This window comes from Mercenaria mercenaria, chromosome 2 (genome assembly GCF_021730395.1).
Source record: "Mercenaria mercenaria strain notata chromosome 2, MADL_Memer_1, whole genome shotgun sequence".
In the NCBI taxonomy this organism is placed as follows: Eukaryota; Metazoa; Mollusca; class Bivalvia; order Venerida; family Veneridae; genus Mercenaria; species Mercenaria mercenaria.
The window spans coordinates 64958321-64979276 of record NC_069362.1 but is presented as its reverse complement, the minus strand read 5'-3'; the positions used below and the strand labels follow the sequence as shown (position 1 = coordinate 64979276).

The window sequence follows — 20956 nt, the reverse complement described above, 5'->3', positions numbered from 1 at the left end:
TCTGCAGTGTCAACATTTGTTACAATATGACTTAACAACAAAGTTTGGCTGCACCTTGAAAATATACTTGTAATACCTAAATCTAAAGTTTTAAATGTGAAGATTTATAGTACAGGAAGTACTCTGATCAGATTTAAGAAGAAGACAAATGGTGCAAAGAATATTTTCATGTGTCAAAAGATGAAAAGTGACCATGCTCACACCCCCTTGCGGCCATGTTTTTCGACAAATCGGAATAATTTGAACAATCTTGGTACTGGGTTACATAAGAACCATCTCTGCGTAATGATTTAACAAGAGGGCCAAGATGGCCCTAGGTCGCTCACCTGATAGACATACCATAACAGTGTAAACATGTTTGACATAGTGATTTCATGGAAACAAATATTCTGACCAATTTTCATTAAGATTGGATCAAAAATATGGTCTCTTAAGTGTAAACAAGCATTTTCTTCAATTTGACCTAGTGACCTAGTTTTTGAGCTAAGATGACCTACATTCGAATTTGACCTAGATTTGATCAAGGCAATCATCCTGACTAAATTTTATCAACCTCGATTGAAAAATACAGCCTCTATCGCATACAAAACGTTTTTCTTTGATATATCCTAGCGACCAAGTTTTTGACCCCAGATGACCCATATTCAAACTCGACCTTTATTTCACCAAGGCTAGCATTCTGACCAAATTTCATGAAGATCAATTGAAAAATACAGTCTCTATTGCATATACAAAGGTTTTTCTTTGATTTGACCTAGTGTTTGACCACAGATGATCCATATTCTAACTCGACCTAGATTTCGTCAAGGCAATCATTCTGACTAAATTTTATGAGAATCCAGTGTAAAATGCAGCCCCTATTGCATAAACAAGGTTTTTCTTTAATGTGACAGGGTGACCTAGTTTTTTACCCCAGATGACCCATATTCAAACTCCACCTAGATTTCATATAGACAAACATTCTGATTAAATTTCATGAAGATCTGGTGTAAAATGCAGCCCCTATTGCATATCCAAGGTTTTTATTTGATTTGACCTAGTGACCTAGTTTTTGATCCCCGATGACCCATATTCAGAACTGGCCTAGATTTCATCAAGGTTATCATTCTGACAAAATTTCATGAAGATCAGTTGAAAAATACAGCCTCTATCGCATACACAAGGTTTTTCTTTTATTTGACCTAGTGACCTACTTTTTAATCCCAGATAACCCATTTTCGTACTCGGCCTAGAATTCACCAAGGTAATCATTCTGACCAAAATTCATGAAGATAAAATGAAAAATACAGCCTTAATTGCATATCCAAGGTTTTTCCTTGATTTGACCTAGTGACCTAGTTTTTGACCCCGGTTGACCCATTTTCGTACTCGGCCTAGATTTCATCAAGGTTATCATTCTGACAAAATTTCATGAAGATCAATTGAAAAATACAGCCTCTATCGCATACATAAGGTTTTTCCTTGATTTGACCTAGTGACCTAGTTTTTGACCCCAGATGACCTATTTTCGAACTCGGCCTAGATTTCATCAAGGTTATCATTCTGACCAAAATTCATGAAGATAAAATGAAAAATACAGCCTCTATCGCATACACAAGGTTTTTCCTTGATTTGACCTAGTGACCTAGTTTTTGACCCCGGGTGACTCATTTTCGAACTTGGCCTAGATTTCATCAAGGTAATCATTCTGACATAATTTCATGAAGATCAATTGAAAAATACAGCCTCTATCGCATACACAAGGTTATTCCTTGATTTGACCTAGTGACCTAGTTTTTGACCCAAGATGACCCATTTTCAAACTCGGCCTAGATTTCATCAAGGTAATCATTCTGATCAAAATTCATGAAGATCAGTTGAAAAATACAGCCTCTATCACATACACAAGCTAAATGTTGACGGACGACAGACGACGGACGCCGGACATCGAGCGATCAGAAAAACTCACCTGAGCATTGATCAGGTGAGCTAAAAATCAGATTAGCGGTTTATGAGGTGTCTTTTAAAGATTTTTCTTTTTTAGTTCTGGCTGTCCTTACATGCAACCAAGCGGATCCCTTTGAAAAAGTTTGGAAGAAGACCACCCAAGGAACATCCAGGCCAACTTTCATTAATTTCTACCAAATGGTTTCAGAGATGTTGTTTGAAGAAAAGTGTGGAGAGACAGACAAAAGCCAGATGCCGGATCACGCTGGACCATTTTTCCAAGCAGCAATTTGATGACATTGTCATAATTGACCTAATAATGGTCTCTTACTGGTCTGCTGTCAACTGCAGACTATACAAAGCTTGATATTCTTCTTTGTTAAACTGGCAATCAAATCAAGCAATGTTAGAACATTTATCTAAATATCAAAATGATAATTCAACTTTACCCTGCCAACCTAAAATGTGTTATTTCCACGTTTCAAAACCAATTTATAAAGCATAATTTTACACACTCTTAGATATAAATGTATATACCCCTGGTTCCTGGCTACTTCCTGTAGTCTCATAACTGCTACCTGAGAATCGAGCCTTGATCTTATCAACTTCTGCCCTACATGACTGCAGCTCTGCTTCTAGTCGGTGGTTCTGCTCAAACAATTCCTTCTTCTCACGTACAAGCTCTGTAAGACGCTGTTGCTCTGCCATACTTCGCTGTTGTAGCTGCAATCAAAATGAGAACACTGATTCAAGAAACTTTCGTAAAAAGATTTAATAAAATACACTTAAAGCTAACTATAATTAGCACTGTTCTGTTGACCTTTGATGACACTGTAACATCCTGACCTTGATCTGTAATGACTGGCATTTGCTTTCTGCATTTTGTGATTAAATGAACAATTACTAAAGGACCAAAAGACAAAGGTAGTAGCAGAATAGCAAATAATATGGAGGCTAGGAAGTTACATAGAAAGGCTAATAGATAACAAAGAAAGGCTTGCAAATAACACTGACAGGCTAGAAAATAACCCAGGAAGACTAGCAAATAACAGAGCAGCTAGCAAATAACACATAGTCCAGCAAATAACCCAGAAAGACTAGCAAATAACACATAGGCCAGCAAATAATCCAGAAAGACTAGCAAATAACAAAGAGCAGCTAGCAAATAACACATAGGCCAGCAAATAACCCAAAAAGACTAGCAAATAACAGAGCAGCTAGCAAATAACACACAGGCCAGCAAATAACCCAGAAAGACTAGCAAATAACAAAGAGCAGCTAGCAAATAACATATAGGCCAGCAAATAATCCAGAAAGACTAGCAAATAACAAAGAGCAGCTAGCAAATAACACATAGGCCAGCAAATAACCCATAAAGACTAGCAAATAACAAAGAGCAGCTAGAAAATAACACATAGGCCAGCAAATAATCCAGAAAGACTAGCAAATAATAAAGAACAGCTAGAAAATAACATATACGCCAGCAAATAGCCCAGAAAGACTAGCAAATAACAAAGAGCAGCTAGAAAATAACATATAGGCCAGCAAATAGCCCACAAAGACTAGCAAATAATAAAGAGCAGCTAGAAAATAACATATAGGCCAGCAAATAGCCCAGAAAGACTAGCAAATAACAAAGAGCAGCTAGAAAATAACATATAGGCCAGCAAATAACCCATAAAGACTAGGAAATAGGTCAGCAAATAACCTAGAAAGGCTAGCAAATAACAAAGAGTGACTAGCAAATAAAACAGACACTTGCAAATAACTCAGAAAGGCTAGCAAATAACAAAGAGTGACTAGCAAATAACAAAGAGCAGCTAGAAAATAACATATAGGCCAGCAAATAATCCAGAAAGACTAGCAAATAATAAAGAGCAGCTAGCAAAAACCCATAGGCCAGCAAATAACCCATAAAGACTAGCAAATAACAAATAGCAGCTAGAAAATAACACACAGGCCAGCAAATAGCCCAGAAAGACTAGGAAATAGGTCAGCAAATAACCTAGAAAGGCTAGCAAATAACAAAGAGTGACTAGCAAATAAAACAGACACTTGCAAATAACTCAGAAAGGCTAGCAAATAACAAAGAGTGACTAGCAAATAACAAAGAGTGACTAGCAAATAAAACAGACACTAGCAAATAACCTACAGATGCTAGAAAATATCATAGAGAGGCTAGAAATACAATGAATGGCTAGTAAATCACAAAGTGGGGCAAGCAAATAACAAACAGGCTAACAAATAACACAGAGAGACTAGTAAATAACACAGAGGCTAGCAAATAATTTTATCATATAATGATGATTTTTCAAAATGAATTTATTCCTTCGTTAAACATCAAAGCAGAGACCATAATCAAATTTATAAAACTCACCTCAATAATTTCATCATTTTTCTTCTGTATAGTTTGATAGTAGGATTCATTTTTTATAATGGCATCAGTGTATTGTTTATCTAAATTCTTCCTCTCCTTGGCATTCACCCGTAGCTCTTTATTTAACTGTAAATCAATATTGATATTTTACATTTCTAAACTGTATGAAATAGATATTGCACAGCTATGACCTGCAGGACAAAATCCGTCCTAGACAAATCAACATCATAAATTTTTTGAAGCTGGAAAAAACTAGATTTAACATGTATGTGGTGGATACTGAATAGGAGTCTGGATTATTTAGGGGTAAACATTTTACATTATTGAATGTTGCAGTTCGGAGAAGTTATGTGGGCTCTTATTAGGCACAAAGAAAAACACAATTTGAAATATCCAATGAATAAATGCATAAAATATCCGTAGTAAAGAGAATACACTGAAAGAGAATGTATCACCTGATCATTATCCTGTTCCAGGGCCTGTACACTTTCGTTGGCTCTCTGCATACGTGTAGTCAGGTCCTCACACTGTATCTTATAGTTGTCAAGTTCTTGTTCTAGGATATCCAGTCTAGCTCTGTAATGGGGCCCATTGTCTACATGGGGCTGCAAGTGTAATCACATGACTGTCTTAACTATAAAATAATGCTTATCTTCTAAGTGTCTCTGAAACATCGGACAAAATCTCAGATTAAATAAGGGGGGCATTAAAATTGGGTGGAAACAACACACAGACAAATGCTGCAGGCAGAGATATTTTGGAAGGTATCTTTAAAATTGTTACCATGTTGTCAATGTCGAAATAAACGAACAGAATGGTTCTATTTTTACCTCTAACGGCCCTGAAAAAGAGCCAAGTGCCCTCATTTGCATGAAATTGGTTGAGGACCTTATAATAATACCAAAGATTAAGTTTGATGAAGTTTATGACAGGAAGCTGTTTAAAGAGATTTCTATATTTAGTATACTCTGCAATTTACCATACCATGTTACATGCAATAGAAAGAGCATTGAAACTCGAGGGTAAACGATTTGTACGAGGGGGCATAGCCCCCGAGTATAAATCGTTTACCCAAGAGTTTTAATGTTCTTTCTGTTTTGTATCATAGCCATCCATATATGGTAGTTCAGTAGGCGTTCCACATTGCCATATACAGCAGTTCAGTGAGTACTTAAAATCCTTGATTTACAAATGTGTAAAGCTCAGGTAAAATAAACCAATGTGAGCGCAGAAAATCAATAAAATGCATGTCGCTGTCTGCTGTTAGAGACACGCCCATACATGCTGGCATACTTTCCTATCCAACAGTGCGGTAACAAGCGTGTGGGTATTTAATACCTGCATACTTTTAGTTACCACACCCTGCGCTCAGTGTATACGATTTACCAGCACCAAATTTGTTAAGAAAAAACACTGAGCTATGATACAAACTATTATTACCTGTGCCATCTAACACACCCTATTTACAGCTTGATATAATACCATTTAAGACAAAACATTAACTTTAATTTCTAATTATCTTTAATGTCAATGTAAATGCAGGTTACACAATATATGTAATTATATACTTACAGGGGATGTTCTTGGGCCTTCCTTTACTGGAACTTCAACTTTACCTATAAAAAGAACAAAATGCAACTTTTTAACTTTCACAAATAAACATCACAAGCAAAAATACATTATCTGACAAACATGCAATAACCACCATGAAATATTCAGTACAGTCTTGACAAAAATATTCTACTTTCAACACCTGAGTGAAAATAACACAATATTCTTTGGTTATAATTATGTAACAAGTAACAGACTCCCATAGTCCTGTGTTTGCAATTAAACTTTTGAAAAAAAAAAAAAAAAAACTTTTCTGAAAAAATTTCCTCCATCAAAACAGTAATTAAATACATGTTCAAGCTTGGCGGGCAGCTTAAGTGTAAAAATTTTAAAACAACAAAGAAAGATTACATTCAATCTTCAATAAAGTTGATTAATTCAAACAGGCTTGACATGATGATCCTGTAGGGTTCAAAGTTCAAACAGATATAACAAGAAACATTTCTACCAAATAACTTTGAAAACTGACCTGAAGATTACCAAAGTTTCCATGATGTGGTACAGGGAAAACTAGACCCAACCCTGACAACCATGTTATTTTCAATCAAGATTACTTATGATTTTACTCATCTTGAGTATGTTGTACCTACCTAGTGAGCTAAATGTCAGAAGAATAAACAAATAAACAATTCCATTGTTAAAGCTACTTTTAAATACAGTAGATACGATCACTTCACCAACCTTGTCACATACGTCATTTTGCAGTGACATAAAGTGTTACAATACTAACATCCACCCTCTTCATTATATTTTACAATGTGTGCACAGATCCAAATAAATAAATCCAAATAAGCTCAAAATATCGAATAATTAAACATGTCATGTGGTATTTATTCTATATTTTAATATTATAATAGATCTACCTGTGTCAGCACTGGCCATATTTTTCTCTCTCTTAAGTTCGGTATATTCCTTATAGAGGTTGTCATATTTCACCTGAAGATTATTACACTTTTCTTTATACTCGTTCAATGACTCCATCAGGTGATACGACTTGGTTGTCCAGGTATCTGAAATAGATAATAATTTGCAACCAATCTGCTAATATTGCCAACAGCTATACCAGACCTTGGGTTCAGATAAAAACATAAATTATTATAAAAGTTTTAAATTTCTATTCACAAAGAATATTAAATTTTTTTTACTAAATCAATAGTTTTGGGGAGTTTTTTTATAATATTTGGTTTTATTATTGATGTAATCACATTTGTCAATTTTAACAAATGTTCATAGACAAGATCATTTACAACAGTATCAACTGACATATCACGTTTTCAAATCATTCTGTTAATCTTGACAAAGCTATCCGTAATACATGCAATTGAAATTTTTTCAAAAACTGAAGTTCCAGAGGAAAATTTCTGTCATACTGTGAAATCATTAATATTCATGTGGGATTAATATTCGTGGATTTCGTGGTTGAGTCAATCCATGAAATTTAATCCCAACGAATTATTAAAATTCCCATTCATTTTATGTTCATATCCCTTCATATCCCTAAGAAAATGCTGTTTTGACCAAAACCACGAAATTTCATGCCCACGAAATTAATTGATTTTACAGTAGTTACTTCCCCAGCATTCTGATTAGAATGCTGGAAACAGTACCAATTTAAGTATATCACAAAGCTATAGACACTGGTTGAGGTATCTGCAGCAACTGGGAAATCAAATCCAAATCACGAGAATTGTAGTCAATCCTGCTAAACACTGAGGCAATGATTCCCTGGGCATTAACCTTTAGCCTGCTGTCAGCAAGTGATTTTGTCTGTGCAGGCTGATCATGGTCTGCACTGCTCGCTAGTCATTCAATATATTTTTAGTGAACACCCCTTTATAGTAAATGGTACTAATAAAACTGGATGTTGGACCAGTCCATTTTAGAAATTTAGCAGGGTAAAGGTAAATGAGTGAACAACAAAGTAACTTACTGATGGTCACTTGGTGCTCGTAATTTTCTGTTTCTAACACTTTCATTCTGAGCATAAGTTGTCTGTTTTCCTGTCGGATGTTTTTCAGCATCTCACATTCTCTCTACAAAAGTTAACTACACAATAGTTACATGTAGAAATATAATGAAGTATTGTTTTAATTTCAAAGTAATATATACATTATTGAACAAGATATAGCTGTTGTGTGTGAGCTAAGACAAAAGCATTTTGCAAGATAGGTATAGTCCCCTATGATAGGCATTGAATAAGTAACTATTTATCAAAACATCCACAACTCAATGGTAATACACATTATATATCATCCTACAAAGCTTCAATGTCTGTAGAAAAGGAAGGATAAAACCTGTCAAGTCATTAAAAGGAACCCGTGTTAAAGCTGGACACCTGTGAAACAATTAACCTACTGGTCTAAACTGTACAAAAGCCATCTCCTGATTACAGGCATTCAAATTTGATGTCTTCCGGATATGGATAAAAATTCAATCTAGAACTGGCATCAGAGTGACCTAGACCTTTGACCTAATGACCCAAACCAAATACAGATCTTATAATCAAGTATTTACATTTCCTTACATAAAGCTATATACACTGAAGCACACTAATCTTGTGACCCCAAATCAGGAGCATGCCAGAGGTATCAATGCTCCATTGGCTAAGATTGGTTATAGTAATCATGAGAAAAATAAGCATTTTCTCCCATATTTGCCTACAGAAAGTGCACATTGTGATGCGACATAAGCTCCAATCACCACTCTATGACAAATTTGCCATTTCAAAGACATATTAGTATTACTTCAAAAGTTTAGAACATTGTTCAAAATAAATCAATAAGAACGAAAGAGAAAACAAAACTGTGAATACAAGGAGAGAATTGTGGTTATGTAGCTACCATCTGGGCTCTCATTGATTAAAATCACTTTCCAGTTATTTACAAACCAACATACTGACCAACATGTGAAAAGTAATAAATATGATATTTGATATTTAAATTTTATTTACCTCTAGAGCAGCATTTTCTTCCTTGGATACTTCCAGTAGTTGCTGCAGCACACAGAGCTGTGAGTCCAACTCCGAGTTCTCTATAACTTGTGCCTTCATTTGTTCCAGTAGGTTTGGCAAGTTACGAATAATTCTCAGACGATCACTTACACGATTACGCTGAAAACCTACAAATTAAAATAAGTGACCTCTTACACACTTATACAGTACTGAATCACTAAGCAACCAAATGTTAGTACCAGAGCTTTATTTTCAATATATAACAGAGGCCAATATTCCGCTGCTTCACAATTAACGAACGGCCTCTTCATGATTTAAAAATTTACAACAGGGGTGTCATAGTCACAAAATATGCCCGGAGCTTGTTAAGTTGTCATTCCTGTATCTGACCTTTGACCTGTAAGTATGACCTTGACCTTAGACCTAGGGACCTGAAGAAGAAATGCTCCAAAGTGATTCTTGAATTTGACCTTTGACCTCTAAGTGTGACCTTGACCTTATACCTACAGACCTGGTTCATGCACAAGACACTCCGTCTCATGATGGTTAACAAATGTGCCAAGTTACATCAAAATCCCTACATGCATGAAGAAGAAATGCTCTGGACAAAGTCATTCTTAAATCTGAACTTTGACCTCTAAGTGTGACCTTGATCTTAGACCTAGGGACCTGATTCTTGTGCACTACACACTGTCTGAACTTTGACCTCTGATTGTGCCAAGTTATATCAAAATCCCTCTAAGCATGAGGAAGAAATGCTCCGGACAGTCATTCTTGCATCTGACCTTTGACCTCTAAGTGTGACCTTGACCTTAGATCTAGGAGCCTGGTTCTTGCACATGCCACTCCGTCTCATGGTGGTGAACATTTGTGCCAAGTTACATCAAAATCCCTCCATGCATGAAGAAGAAATGCTCTGGACAAAGTATGTAGACACCGCCTGCCTTCCCGCAAGGGGCGTTCCCATAATACGTCCTGTTTTGCAAACAGGCGTATCAAAGGTGGTGAATTTTCTTCTTGATATGACTATATTCAGGAGGTAAAGGAAAACCCATAGATTGTTTCCCAGGAAGTTTCCCCTATTGCTATTTCAGATATTAATCTGCTGTCCACACAGTCAAAGTTTTTTCTATTCATTTTTGCAGAGACAGTACAGGACTATCAATCAACAGGAAATGACATGTCACATTTAAATGAACATTCTGAAGATGCAGCATCCTGAAGTAAATGCTTCATATTTCACATCATATAATTATGTTTACTTATAACTAACTTATACCTGGTGGTGGGTCCCTGGGTTCTTTCTTTGTAACATCCTGATACACATGTGGGTACTGGTATTCCAAGATCTCCAGAAACTTGAAGTAGCCACGTTCTCCTCGAGTCATCAAAATCTCTATTAATTTATCTGCAAGTAACAATGCTGACATGTCTACTACATATAATTTAACTATATCAAACAAGAACTTGCAAATTTGCTCCCCTAAAAATGAGACAAATGTGACAATTTGACAGAAGATAACTATAAAAATTTATGTTCAAATCATGCATCCTCAACCTTTGACTCTTGTGGGGAAGTTGTCAGCTATATATGGAGAAAATCAAGTGAAGGAAGTTGTCTTTTACTTGTGGAGAACTATCTAGTGAAGAAGACTGTCAGCTACTTTTTACAAGGCAATTCTACACAAACAGCTCCATGTATTCATACAGCAGTGCACATGTCTCCCACCACTTAACAAACATTGTAAAATGTCACAAATTAAGGGTCACAACTCCAGTGAAAAACAATGAACCATAGCATTCAAATGATATAAACATCTAAGCTTGACATTGATCACTCCTGTGAAGTTTTGTGGAATTCCAACCACTGGTACTGGAGAGTTTGACAGATCAAGGGTCATAGCTCTGCTAAAAACATTAAACTGGAACATGCTAATCATTTCACAATGATCACTCATGATGTTTGGAGAAATTCAACAGAATGGTATACAGCAAGTAGTGTGAACACAGTAAAATACCACATATCAAGGGCCATATCTCTGCTGAAAATCACCACACCAGAATATGATGACCATAACAAGACTTTGCACTGATATGTCCTGTAAAGTCTGGTGGAAATCTGGCCAATGGTTGCTAAAACATTATAAAATTTGACAAATACAAGGCCACGACTCAACTGATAATAATTGAAAAAGAACATGCCCAAGATATGCATAACTATAAGCTTGGTAATGATCTTTTTGTGAAATTTGGTGTAATTCCTCATGGTGGTATCTGAGCAGTTGCGCAGACATGGTTAAATACAACATAATTATGAAGGACCGAACATGCCAATAATATGCACAATTAGGCTTGGCACTGATCACTTGTGAAAGGTTTAGTGGAAACCTGCCCAATAATATTAGAGAAGTATATTATCATATATCAGAGTTCAATAACTCAAGGGGCATAACTCCAATGAAAATCAACGAATTGGATAATGCCGACAATATGCACAACTAAGCTTGGCAATGATCACTGTGTGAAGTTTGTTGTAAATCTGCCTTATAGTGGCAAAGGAGTTGTATGGGCAAACTTGTGACAGACAGATCTGACAGACATATGAACAGCACAAAGTAAATATATTCTCTAAGAGACATAACAACATATGCCACTAGTTAGTGACAAATTCCAGATGCATGATTTTATGCTGACTCAAGACAAGATAACATCCTCCTGAAATGAAGCCTTACGTAAATACAGAATTCTTCCAAATAAAAAGACAGAATTAAATCCAAGAAAACTTATGATTATAGCCAGAAAGAAAGACATACTTGCTCTCTCCCTCCTGTTATGATGAATACATTTATTTGTGATGACTTCCTTATCATCGATGGTGAGAACATCTTCGCTGATCAGCTTCTCGAGGAAATCCTCGGCAACAATGTACCGGCTGAACAGGTAGAAGTTCTTCTGTAGAGTGTCCTGGTAGTTGTCATCCACGTCAGACATTATTTACAATTAGCCTGTCTCATCTATACAAGTCTGAAATACAAGACACTACAATTTATTAAATGTGTCGTGTTACAGCAACTGTTTCAGGCTTTGACGAATTACATTGTATCATACATGTATATATGTGTGTCAATGATAAAGCTACTACCTGCATTTATCTCATATGGTTCTCAGTGTAATCAACATCAGGTTTAATTTCCTCAAATATCATCTTTGCCTCATTGAGGAGTACCTATTAGTTGTATTTTGTAAGTTTAAAACGTGAAAGTCTCTTAATGGGCCCAAGCCGCTCTCCTGAGGAAGACCTGGATATTCTAACCTTGCTAAAAATCTGATCAAGTTTGGTATACATCAATTTAAAAGCAGCTCACTAGAAGTTACGTAGCTTTTTTTCTAGTTTCTGCTGTGATGGCCCTAAAATGTGTAACCATAGGAACAAACTTGAGAGAGGTCCATCAGTGGTTCATGACAAATAGTTGATTACTTATTTTTCTAAGCCCGCCCGCTTAGCTCAGTAGGGAGAGCATTGGTCTACGGATTGCAGGGTCGCGAGTTCAATCCCCGGGCAGGTTGTATGTTCTCCGTGAAGATTTGATAAAAGACATTGTGTCTAAAATCATTTGTCCTCCACCTCTGATAATTCATGTGGGGAAGTTGGCAGTTACTTGCAGAGAACAGGTTTGTACTGGTACAGAATCCAGGAACACTGGTTACGTTAACTGCCTGCCGTTATATGACTGAAATATACTGTTAAAAAACGGCGTTAAACCCAAAACAAACAAGCAAACGAAACTTATTTTTCTGTTTTTTTGCTCTGGTGTATACTACCAAGCAGAAACATGTGAATAAAATTGAAAAAGGTCCATCCAAGGATGCTACTGCCCAAGTTAGTGAATTCGTGAGAAGTTGTTTATAGTTCTTTTATCTTTTAAGCTACGGTGACCTCTAAAAGGGGTTAAATGAACCATTTGTATAAAACCAGCTAGGTCCATGCAAGTATGTTTTACAAAAAGTTTGGTGAAGCTCCACCCATAAGTTCAAGGGAAGAAGTTGTTTCAAGTTTTCTTTTCTTTTTAACTCTGGTCCATGTAAGAATACAACAGACCAAGACTGGTGAAGGTCCATCAAGTGGTTCATGAAAAGGAAGTTGTCCAAAGCCTTAAATTTCATTAGCTCTGACACAGAGGTTTAAAATTTAGGTGACATAAGTAGTCAGTGACATGTTCTCTGTCGACAGATGTCCTGTAGCTGAGATTGAGCTGACACACATGAAATTTACTGGTACCCGGTAATTTACTTAACACTTTGTTACACATAGGCTTCAGGAAGTATGTGCCCAGTAGTATGTTTTTGTTGTAAACTTACACAAATATTAACTTATCAAACAGAAGCATGTGTCACAGAGTGAGAAAAATGTGCAGTCACAACGGGAATCGAACCCGGGGCCTCGAAATACCGTTCCCATGCTCTACCGACTGAGCTACCTGGCCGCCTACACACTTTCTCCGTGTTTTAATTTTCAAGTCCTATACCATGACACATGCTTTCTATATAAATGCTGTAACTTTAAAGGTCCATTACTAAGGGAAAGTGAGTTGGCAATTTTTTTCATAGCCAGTGCATAGACTTCTGCAAGACACTAAATAATGAAGATTGGCAGCTCAAAATTTACAGAAGGTCTATGGAACTCAAAGAAATGTATGTGTATTATGTTGAAATTTCAATGAATCGACAGAATGACCCCCCAGGTCTTTTTAACTTTCTTCATACTTCATAGAAAAATAACTGTACATATACTGTGATTTATTTCGAATTTCTACATACCAACTTTCATTTTCCAATAAAATGAAATAGTTTCTGTGCTTTTTAAAAGAAATTAAAATGTTCACTTTCCTTAGTATTGGACCTTTAAAGATGTCATGTTACTATGACATTAATATTAAATTTCCCTATTTTCATCTAATAACCTATTTTTTCTTTAAAAATGCAATTACTCGGAGATAAACTGTAAGAAGGAAATAAAATTTTCTGAGACAGCAGGATCCAGACCAGATTAATAACCTGTTCTGACATAACTTCCTCATATTTTATAGCAACAGAAAGATAAATGAAATATAATCACATATCCTTCCATACATGTGATCACTCCAAAATAAATTATGTCTTCTTTCTTTGTGAAAATTAGGTCTACTCATCTTGAAATTTTCTTATTGCTGGGAGTTCATCCCAAATAAATCATGGTACTTAAACTTCCTTGTCTAACAATGCCATCATCTCTCAAGTGAGAACTTCTTTGTTTTGACTTAATTGCTCCAGTTGGCAGAAACACAAACATTCATAATCCACCTCGTGTAAACTTTTATCATTACAGATCAAGATTATGATACAGATACTGAAAAAAAAATCCTTTTAAATTAACTTAACAACTAAACAATTTAATTAAAACAAGAGCTGTCCATAAGACAGCATGCCAAACTATCCTCAGTGCTTGACTCTGAATTAGAGCTTTGGCAGTAAAAACTTTAACAAAAAAATTCTTACTTAAAAAGGGGCATTACTCTGTCAAAATTCAAATCAGAGTTATGGGGATTGTTTCTCCTGGTGTGGACTTTGATAGTAAATACCGGTAACTATTTTAACTATTTTAACTTTCAAGTCAAAAGCTTTAATAGTAAGGCGTAAAAAAAAAATTGTTTGTTTCCAGTATCCCGACCTACCCTAAATTTTTGGCCCGACCCTAAATGTTATTATGGCCTTGGAGAATATTTTTTTCAACTCTTTGTTACACTTTTTATGCTTTAAACATGGTCAGTGATGTTAGAAATCATCTAACTGATAGTCTTAAAAGGCAAAACCCCATTATTTGCATTCATTTTTGGACACAAAAATAATTTCCAAAAGTCTCACTTAATAAAAAAATATTCCAAAAAAAAACAACATTTGACCTACCTACCTATTTTTTTTAAGCATATTACCGGAAACAAAGAATTAACAAAGAATTAACAAAACCTAGAATAATGAAGCCCAAAAGGCTACAATGTCGAGCCCATTATTTGTTGACAGACCGTCTGAATTACACAAACATTACAGCCAATTAAAACAAATTCCATTTCAATATCTTAACCCAAACTAAAGTTATTGAACAGAACCGATCATCCACACAAAAAGTAATTCTAAGTCCACAAAAAAAACTTTACCAGGTAGATAGGTCAATATACACCTTAAAATTTGATGTATCATCCATGTTGTACCACAGAAAAGTGGTGCTGTTTTTTCTGTAGGCCAAAGTTACAAAATAAGCTATTTATAGGAACAACAATGGGAAGTAATTCTATAAAAAAAAATTGTAAGCCCACAAAAATGCGATCTGCCAAATAAAAAAGACTTATCAATGTCAAGTTATGGCATAAGATCTTATATGACCTTTGACCCCTAAGTGTGACCTTGACTGTTGAGATAGGGACCTTGGGTTTCCATGTGAAACACCATCAACATTGAGGCAAACATTTATACCAAATAAAAATAAAATTGTTCAATGCATGTCAAAGTTATGTCATGGACAAGCTCTAAAATGACTAAAAGTGACCTTGATCTTTGCTTTGAGGTAGGGGTCTGGTAGTTGTGCACGACATTCTGTCTCATTGAGGCTTTGATTTATGCAGAATAAAAAAGACTGCTCTAGTATGCATGGCAAAGTTACAGCCTGGACAAGCTCTAAAATGACCTTGACCCTTAAGTGTGTTACTGACCTTTGAGACAGAGACCTGGAGTTTGCAGGCAACACTCCGTCTCATTGAGGTGAATATTTTATGCCAAATAACAAAAACATTGCTCCATACTTATCAAAGTTATGGCCTGAACAAGCTCTGAAATGACCATTAAACTCTTAATAGTGACCTTGACCTTTGAGATAGAAACCTGGTGTTTGAATGCAACACATCGCCTCATGCAGTTCACCATTCATGTCAAATAAAAACAAGATTCCTTTATGCATGTCAAAGTTATGGCCTGGCCAAGATCTGACATGACCTTGAACCTCCAAGTGTGACCTTGACCTCTTAGATATAGACCTTGGGTTTGCACACGTCACTCCGTCTCATTGGGGTAAACATTCATGCCAAATATACACAAGATTGCTCCTTGCATGTCAAAGTTATTTCCAGGCAAAAAATTCTGGACTAACGCACTAATGCACATACACCAAACAGCCATTTGGATGACATGTCTCCACTCTCCGCAAACAGGCTTGACAATAACTGGTATGTCTTTCAAACAGTGTTTATTCAAGAAAGGGGAAGGGGGAATCTCCCCTTTGTCTGAAAAAAAGGGGCAGGGAACCCACCTTTGCCTGAAAAAATGTCAGAAAAAGGATGACAAGTTGTTAAAATCATTATTTCTTTCCTCTCGACAGTAAAAAGAATTAATATTTAATTATGAGACTTTTACTTTTGTGAAAAAGATCAATAGCTGATGATTCTTTAAAGCCTGAAACTCTTGTATTTCATCTAATATAGGTCAGATACAGTTATTGAAAGGAGGCTTTGGATTGGTTGAAAAAAGTGTAAGGAAACTTGCAAGTGTCAATGAGACATAATGTTTACAATCATAGAATTTGTGTCAAATAGAGCATTGTTTATTTTATGCAACATTTTCTGTGAAATTTGCCTAATTTGTCAAACAAAGAGCCCAATGCTTATGCCATTCTAAGTAGGACAACCATGTTTCCAACATGCTGACCGAAGACCATGAAAACTCCAGTGCCATCTGGAATTACATCAAATCAAACAGACAGCCTGACCCATTGTGACACAAGCAGAAAGCAGACATTTTAAATGACCAGTTCACATATCAACAGAAAGGATGTCTTAAAGCTACTGAACAATCTGAAGCCACACAAAGCCACAGGGCCAAATAAATCCCAACCAGATTACTCAAACTTGCATCTGAGGAATAGTCTTCAGGCCTGGCCATCCACTGACCTTTGTAAAATCCCAAATGATTGGAAATCCGCCCTCATTCCATAGATCTTCAATAAAGGCAACAACTCCTGTCCCTCAAACTACCGACCAATCTCTTTGACTTAAGTCTCATTGTAAGGTCCTTGAGCCCAACATCAAAAATACCTTTAACTTAAAAAATACAGGTGTATTCCAGTTATGCAAAGTGTATTCCGGTTTTTAGGTGGATTCCGGTTTAATGTGTGACCCATCATGTACCATTTTGACATTCACCATATCCTCACAGACAGCCAATATGGTTTCCGCAAAAGGCGTTCCTGTACCACACAATTTATCACTACCATCAATGATCTCGCTGAAGACATAGACAACAACCATCAGACTGATGCCTTTTGTCCTTGATATCTCAAAAGCCTTTGACAAATTTCCAGGGAAAACATCTATTCATGGATAGAAGACTTTTTGTCATCAAGAACCCATCAAGAAGTCGATCCTTGAGGGCTCCAGCTCAGCTACCTCCTCTGTCACTTCCAGCGTTCCCCAGGGCAGTGTTTGTGGCCCTCTTCTCTTCCTGGTTTACATCAATGATCTCCCGTCCAAGGTAAAATTCCAAACTCAATTGTAAATTGATGTGTCATTTCAGTCTATGTCAAATCCATCAAAAATGGACTTGATTGGATTGGTTGAGAGAGCTAAGACGCTTTCCTACGGAGGTGAAGGCCCTTAATTGCTTCGAATCCTGGCTACTCCCATTGTGGTGTGTCCTTGGGCAAGACACTTTATCACGATTGCCTCAGTCGACCCACCTTGAAAAGGAGTAGCCAGGATTCGAACCAGGGGCTTTCACCTCCGTAGGAAAGCGTCTTAGGGCACAGGGTAAAACGCAGACCACATACAGATAGAGTGACTGCAGACCACATACACAAAGAAGGGTTTTCCCTTATGCAGACCATATAGGTAAAGAAGGATATTGGAAAACGCAGATGACATAGAATATGAATAAAATAAAAATGAATGGGTTTGATTGCTTATTATAGCACATTAATTATGCAAACTGTTAAAAGTTATAGCTTTTATCCTTTAATTTAATTAACTGGGTACCTTTGAAATTAATAAGTTTAATTGGTTCAATATTAATTATATAGATGAACTGTTTGAGTTTAATGTGTTTGAAGACAAGAATTGTTTGATCTTTTTATAATAATTAAAATGATCTTTTGATAATAATAAAAAAAATGTATACACAACAATATATCTTCGAGATCTTAATATTTTTAAGTAGTTCAAAATCTGTTATGATACTTGATCTATAATTTACACTGATATTTTCATTGCTTTCAGTTTTACATACTGATTATAAAAAAGCTGAAAAATGAGTAATACGCTATGTTTTAAAGAAAATAATTAATAATTTGTAAAAGTTGTCTGTAACATCCGTCCCCGTAACATCCATCCCCCTAAGCATGGCAGCTAATAAATTGTATATCTACTTTATTTCAAAGGCTAAATGAACTTTGTTTAACTTATATTTACAAAACCAGGAGAAAATCATTAAAAAAAAAAAGCAATTTAAAAAATACATTTTTAGGGGGTGGGGGAGTGTTTTTTTACTTAAATGATGAAAAGAGTGTAAAAAGATAGTATGATTTTGAACGGTATGTTCATGCAGATAATCAGAAACAAAAAACAATAAAATGTCTTCATTATATGCCTATAAAATAAGTGGATGGATGTTACAAAAAAAGGACAGATGTTACATTATTTTTATGTTGAAGTATTTTTCAATTAAATTTTTTATACTTAAATAGGTTAAAGCCATGCAAGTATTTCCTATGAATTTTAACATTTAAGTCAATAAATAAGGCAAAAAATTTAAAATTTCTAGGGGCAGAAAAAGTTTCAGATTAATAGGTGTTAAAAACACCTTATCAATTAGTCATAAAAACACTGAACTTCAGGGGCATGAACTAATAAACAAGTTAATCCCCTCTCATAAAATTGAGGTCAAAGGACCTTTTTTATTACCTAATTGGATTATGGACCCTGATCTTGCTTCTGTAAAAACAATATTAAAATCTTAACGAGTTTTGATTGGACAAATGGGTCATATCTCACCAAAGGAGGGGGAGGAGCTACCTGTCGGAATATGCAAATTAGAAAAGTGACCAGTGCTTAATTAAATTTAATGCTAAGAGCCTATAAATTCGTATGTTTGTAAAAACAGTAAATTGCTAAAGTTCCCAAACATAGGAGAGATCGTGTTTGTATACAAATCCCTTGTATTTTCTATTTTTAGAACTGATAAGACAAAGTTCAGGTGGGCAGACGCCGAGCGTCCATGTTTTTTTTGTAAACAGTGATGTTTTTCTAACCGCTTAAACTTTCTTAAAACACAAATGATATCAATAATTTTTGGATCAATGGAAAGGATATAAAACAAGCAATTTATTGATTACTTTTAATTATTATTTCAAAATAAAATGGCTTTATTATGAATGCTTAACTTACAGTGTTTTTTCTAAATGTTTGGAGCATCGCTACGCCGCTATTAAAATCATATGTCATTTAAAATGGTCATTCATTTCAAAAAGATATTTAAATGAGAAAATATGAAAATCGTAAGCATTTCAAAACTTTTTTAATTTTTAAAATCCATAAATTAGCGAAAGAGTTATTAAAAACTAAAAATTCCGATCCCATACACAAACGGTGTAAAAAACATAAATTTGTTTTGCCAACCACCAGATAAACAGGTGTTAATGCGTGACGTCAGGGCGATCTCTCCTATTGACCAACAAGCTAAAAGAGAAAAAGAGAGAAAAGAGACGCTAGAGAGAAAAACTGAAACGAAATAAGATATTATATTGAAATTTGAAAATTAACTTAATTTAGTAATATTTGTAATTGAATATAATAATTGAATATAATATCAGAAATATTTCTGTTTTATTTGTTAAGGAGAACCCATATAACAACAAAAATAAGAAATTGACATCTAAACAGCAGAAAACCTCTTCAGAATATAACATTTAATATGTGTATGTAACATCTGTCCCCTTGCTCGACTGCCGGAGGAAAAACTAAAAAAAAGAAATAATAACTAAAAAGTTATCTTTTCTTTACTTGAATGGCAATATAGACATACTACGGTCTTAAGATATATCATCCGCCCGCTTTTCCATGCAGTCTTATAACTCTATTTCTTTTTTTTTTACGGCAATATGCCTTCTTCAAGGAAACCGATGTAACTAAAACAAATTTTGTGCAAAATCATTTTTTTCTCTGAATATAGCATATTGTTGAAAATTGTAGGAACAACAGTTAAAAAATATATATCAAGTGATTTAATTTCCTCCGCGTAGGAGTCAAAAATATTTTTAAAGGTAGTCAATTCTGACATTTTCGAAATATTTACTTATTTCATTCATGAAAATAATTGATTACAATGAATCTGAATTAAAAAGCACAGTACTGAAATAAATGCGAATTGATCAAGTTATAGTGATGGATAGATCTTTTTTTTAATATTGAAAATTTATAATTTTACAACTTCAAATGCATAAAAATAATGTATCAAAATTATTTAAATCAAAAGAATTGGGAATATTATTTTTAATTCAAATGTTTTAATTACGTGTCCTTTATAAAAGAATGACATAGTTTTCACACACATTCTATGTTGTCTGCGTTTTCCAATACCCTTCTTTACCTATCTGGTCTGCATAAGAGAAAACCCTTCTTTGTGTATGTGGTCTGCAGTCACTCTATCTGTATGTGGTCTGCGTTTTACCCTGTCCCGCGTCTTAGCCCTCTCAACCAATGCGTCCACAATGCTTTTATCTTTACCTTTACCTACTTTTAGCATACAGATATACCTCATGTATAGAGGTTTAATGACATCAGTACAATTTATGAACCGTTTAGCCGTATACCTCTTTTTGTGACAGCATCCGAATGTTATCCTAGACGGAAACACAACAGTTAATCAGTTTGGTGACAACATTTCCGTTCATTTTGGCATGACATGTCGAACAGGACATGTAGGGGTGATTCTATCACTTGAACTCACAGTTTGCACATGGTCTGACCATTTATAACTGGTACGCTCACGTTATCTTTAAAAAAATTAACTTCCTTGTT

The 20956-nt window shown here is 35.2% G+C and overlaps 1 protein-coding gene across 7 annotated transcripts in view; it reads right to left on the bottom strand.

The window, feature by feature from the left end:
• The window catches only part of LOC128555180 (caspase recruitment domain-containing protein 11-like), a 77975-nt gene extending 57047 nt beyond the window's left edge, over nucleotides 1-20928 (bottom strand). For 4 of the 7 annotated variants that reach the window (XM_053536771.1, XM_053536772.1, XM_053536773.1 and 1 more), the window contains exons 1-10: nucleotides 20749-20928; nucleotides 11678-11888; nucleotides 10144-10272; nucleotides 8865-9031; nucleotides 7845-7947; nucleotides 6778-6924; nucleotides 5876-5919; nucleotides 4759-4908; nucleotides 4304-4429; nucleotides 2464-2649 (exon numbers count right to left, since the gene is read on the bottom strand). In XM_053536771.1, the coding sequence (XP_053392746.1) occupies nucleotides 2464-2649; nucleotides 4304-4429; nucleotides 4759-4908; nucleotides 5876-5919; nucleotides 6778-6924; nucleotides 7845-7947; nucleotides 8865-9031; nucleotides 10144-10272; nucleotides 11678-11855 (1230 nt within the window). In that variant the 5' untranslated portion in view covers nucleotides 11856-11888; nucleotides 20749-20928. The remainder of the gene's footprint in view (nucleotides 1-2463; nucleotides 2650-4303; nucleotides 4430-4758; nucleotides 4909-5875; nucleotides 5920-6777; nucleotides 6925-7844; nucleotides 7948-8864; nucleotides 9032-10143; nucleotides 10273-11677; nucleotides 11889-20748) is intronic. The other 3 variants (XM_053536774.1, XM_053536775.1, XM_053536777.1) reach the window with 1 other exon arrangement.
• Nucleotides 20929-20956: the final 28 nt, after the last annotated feature.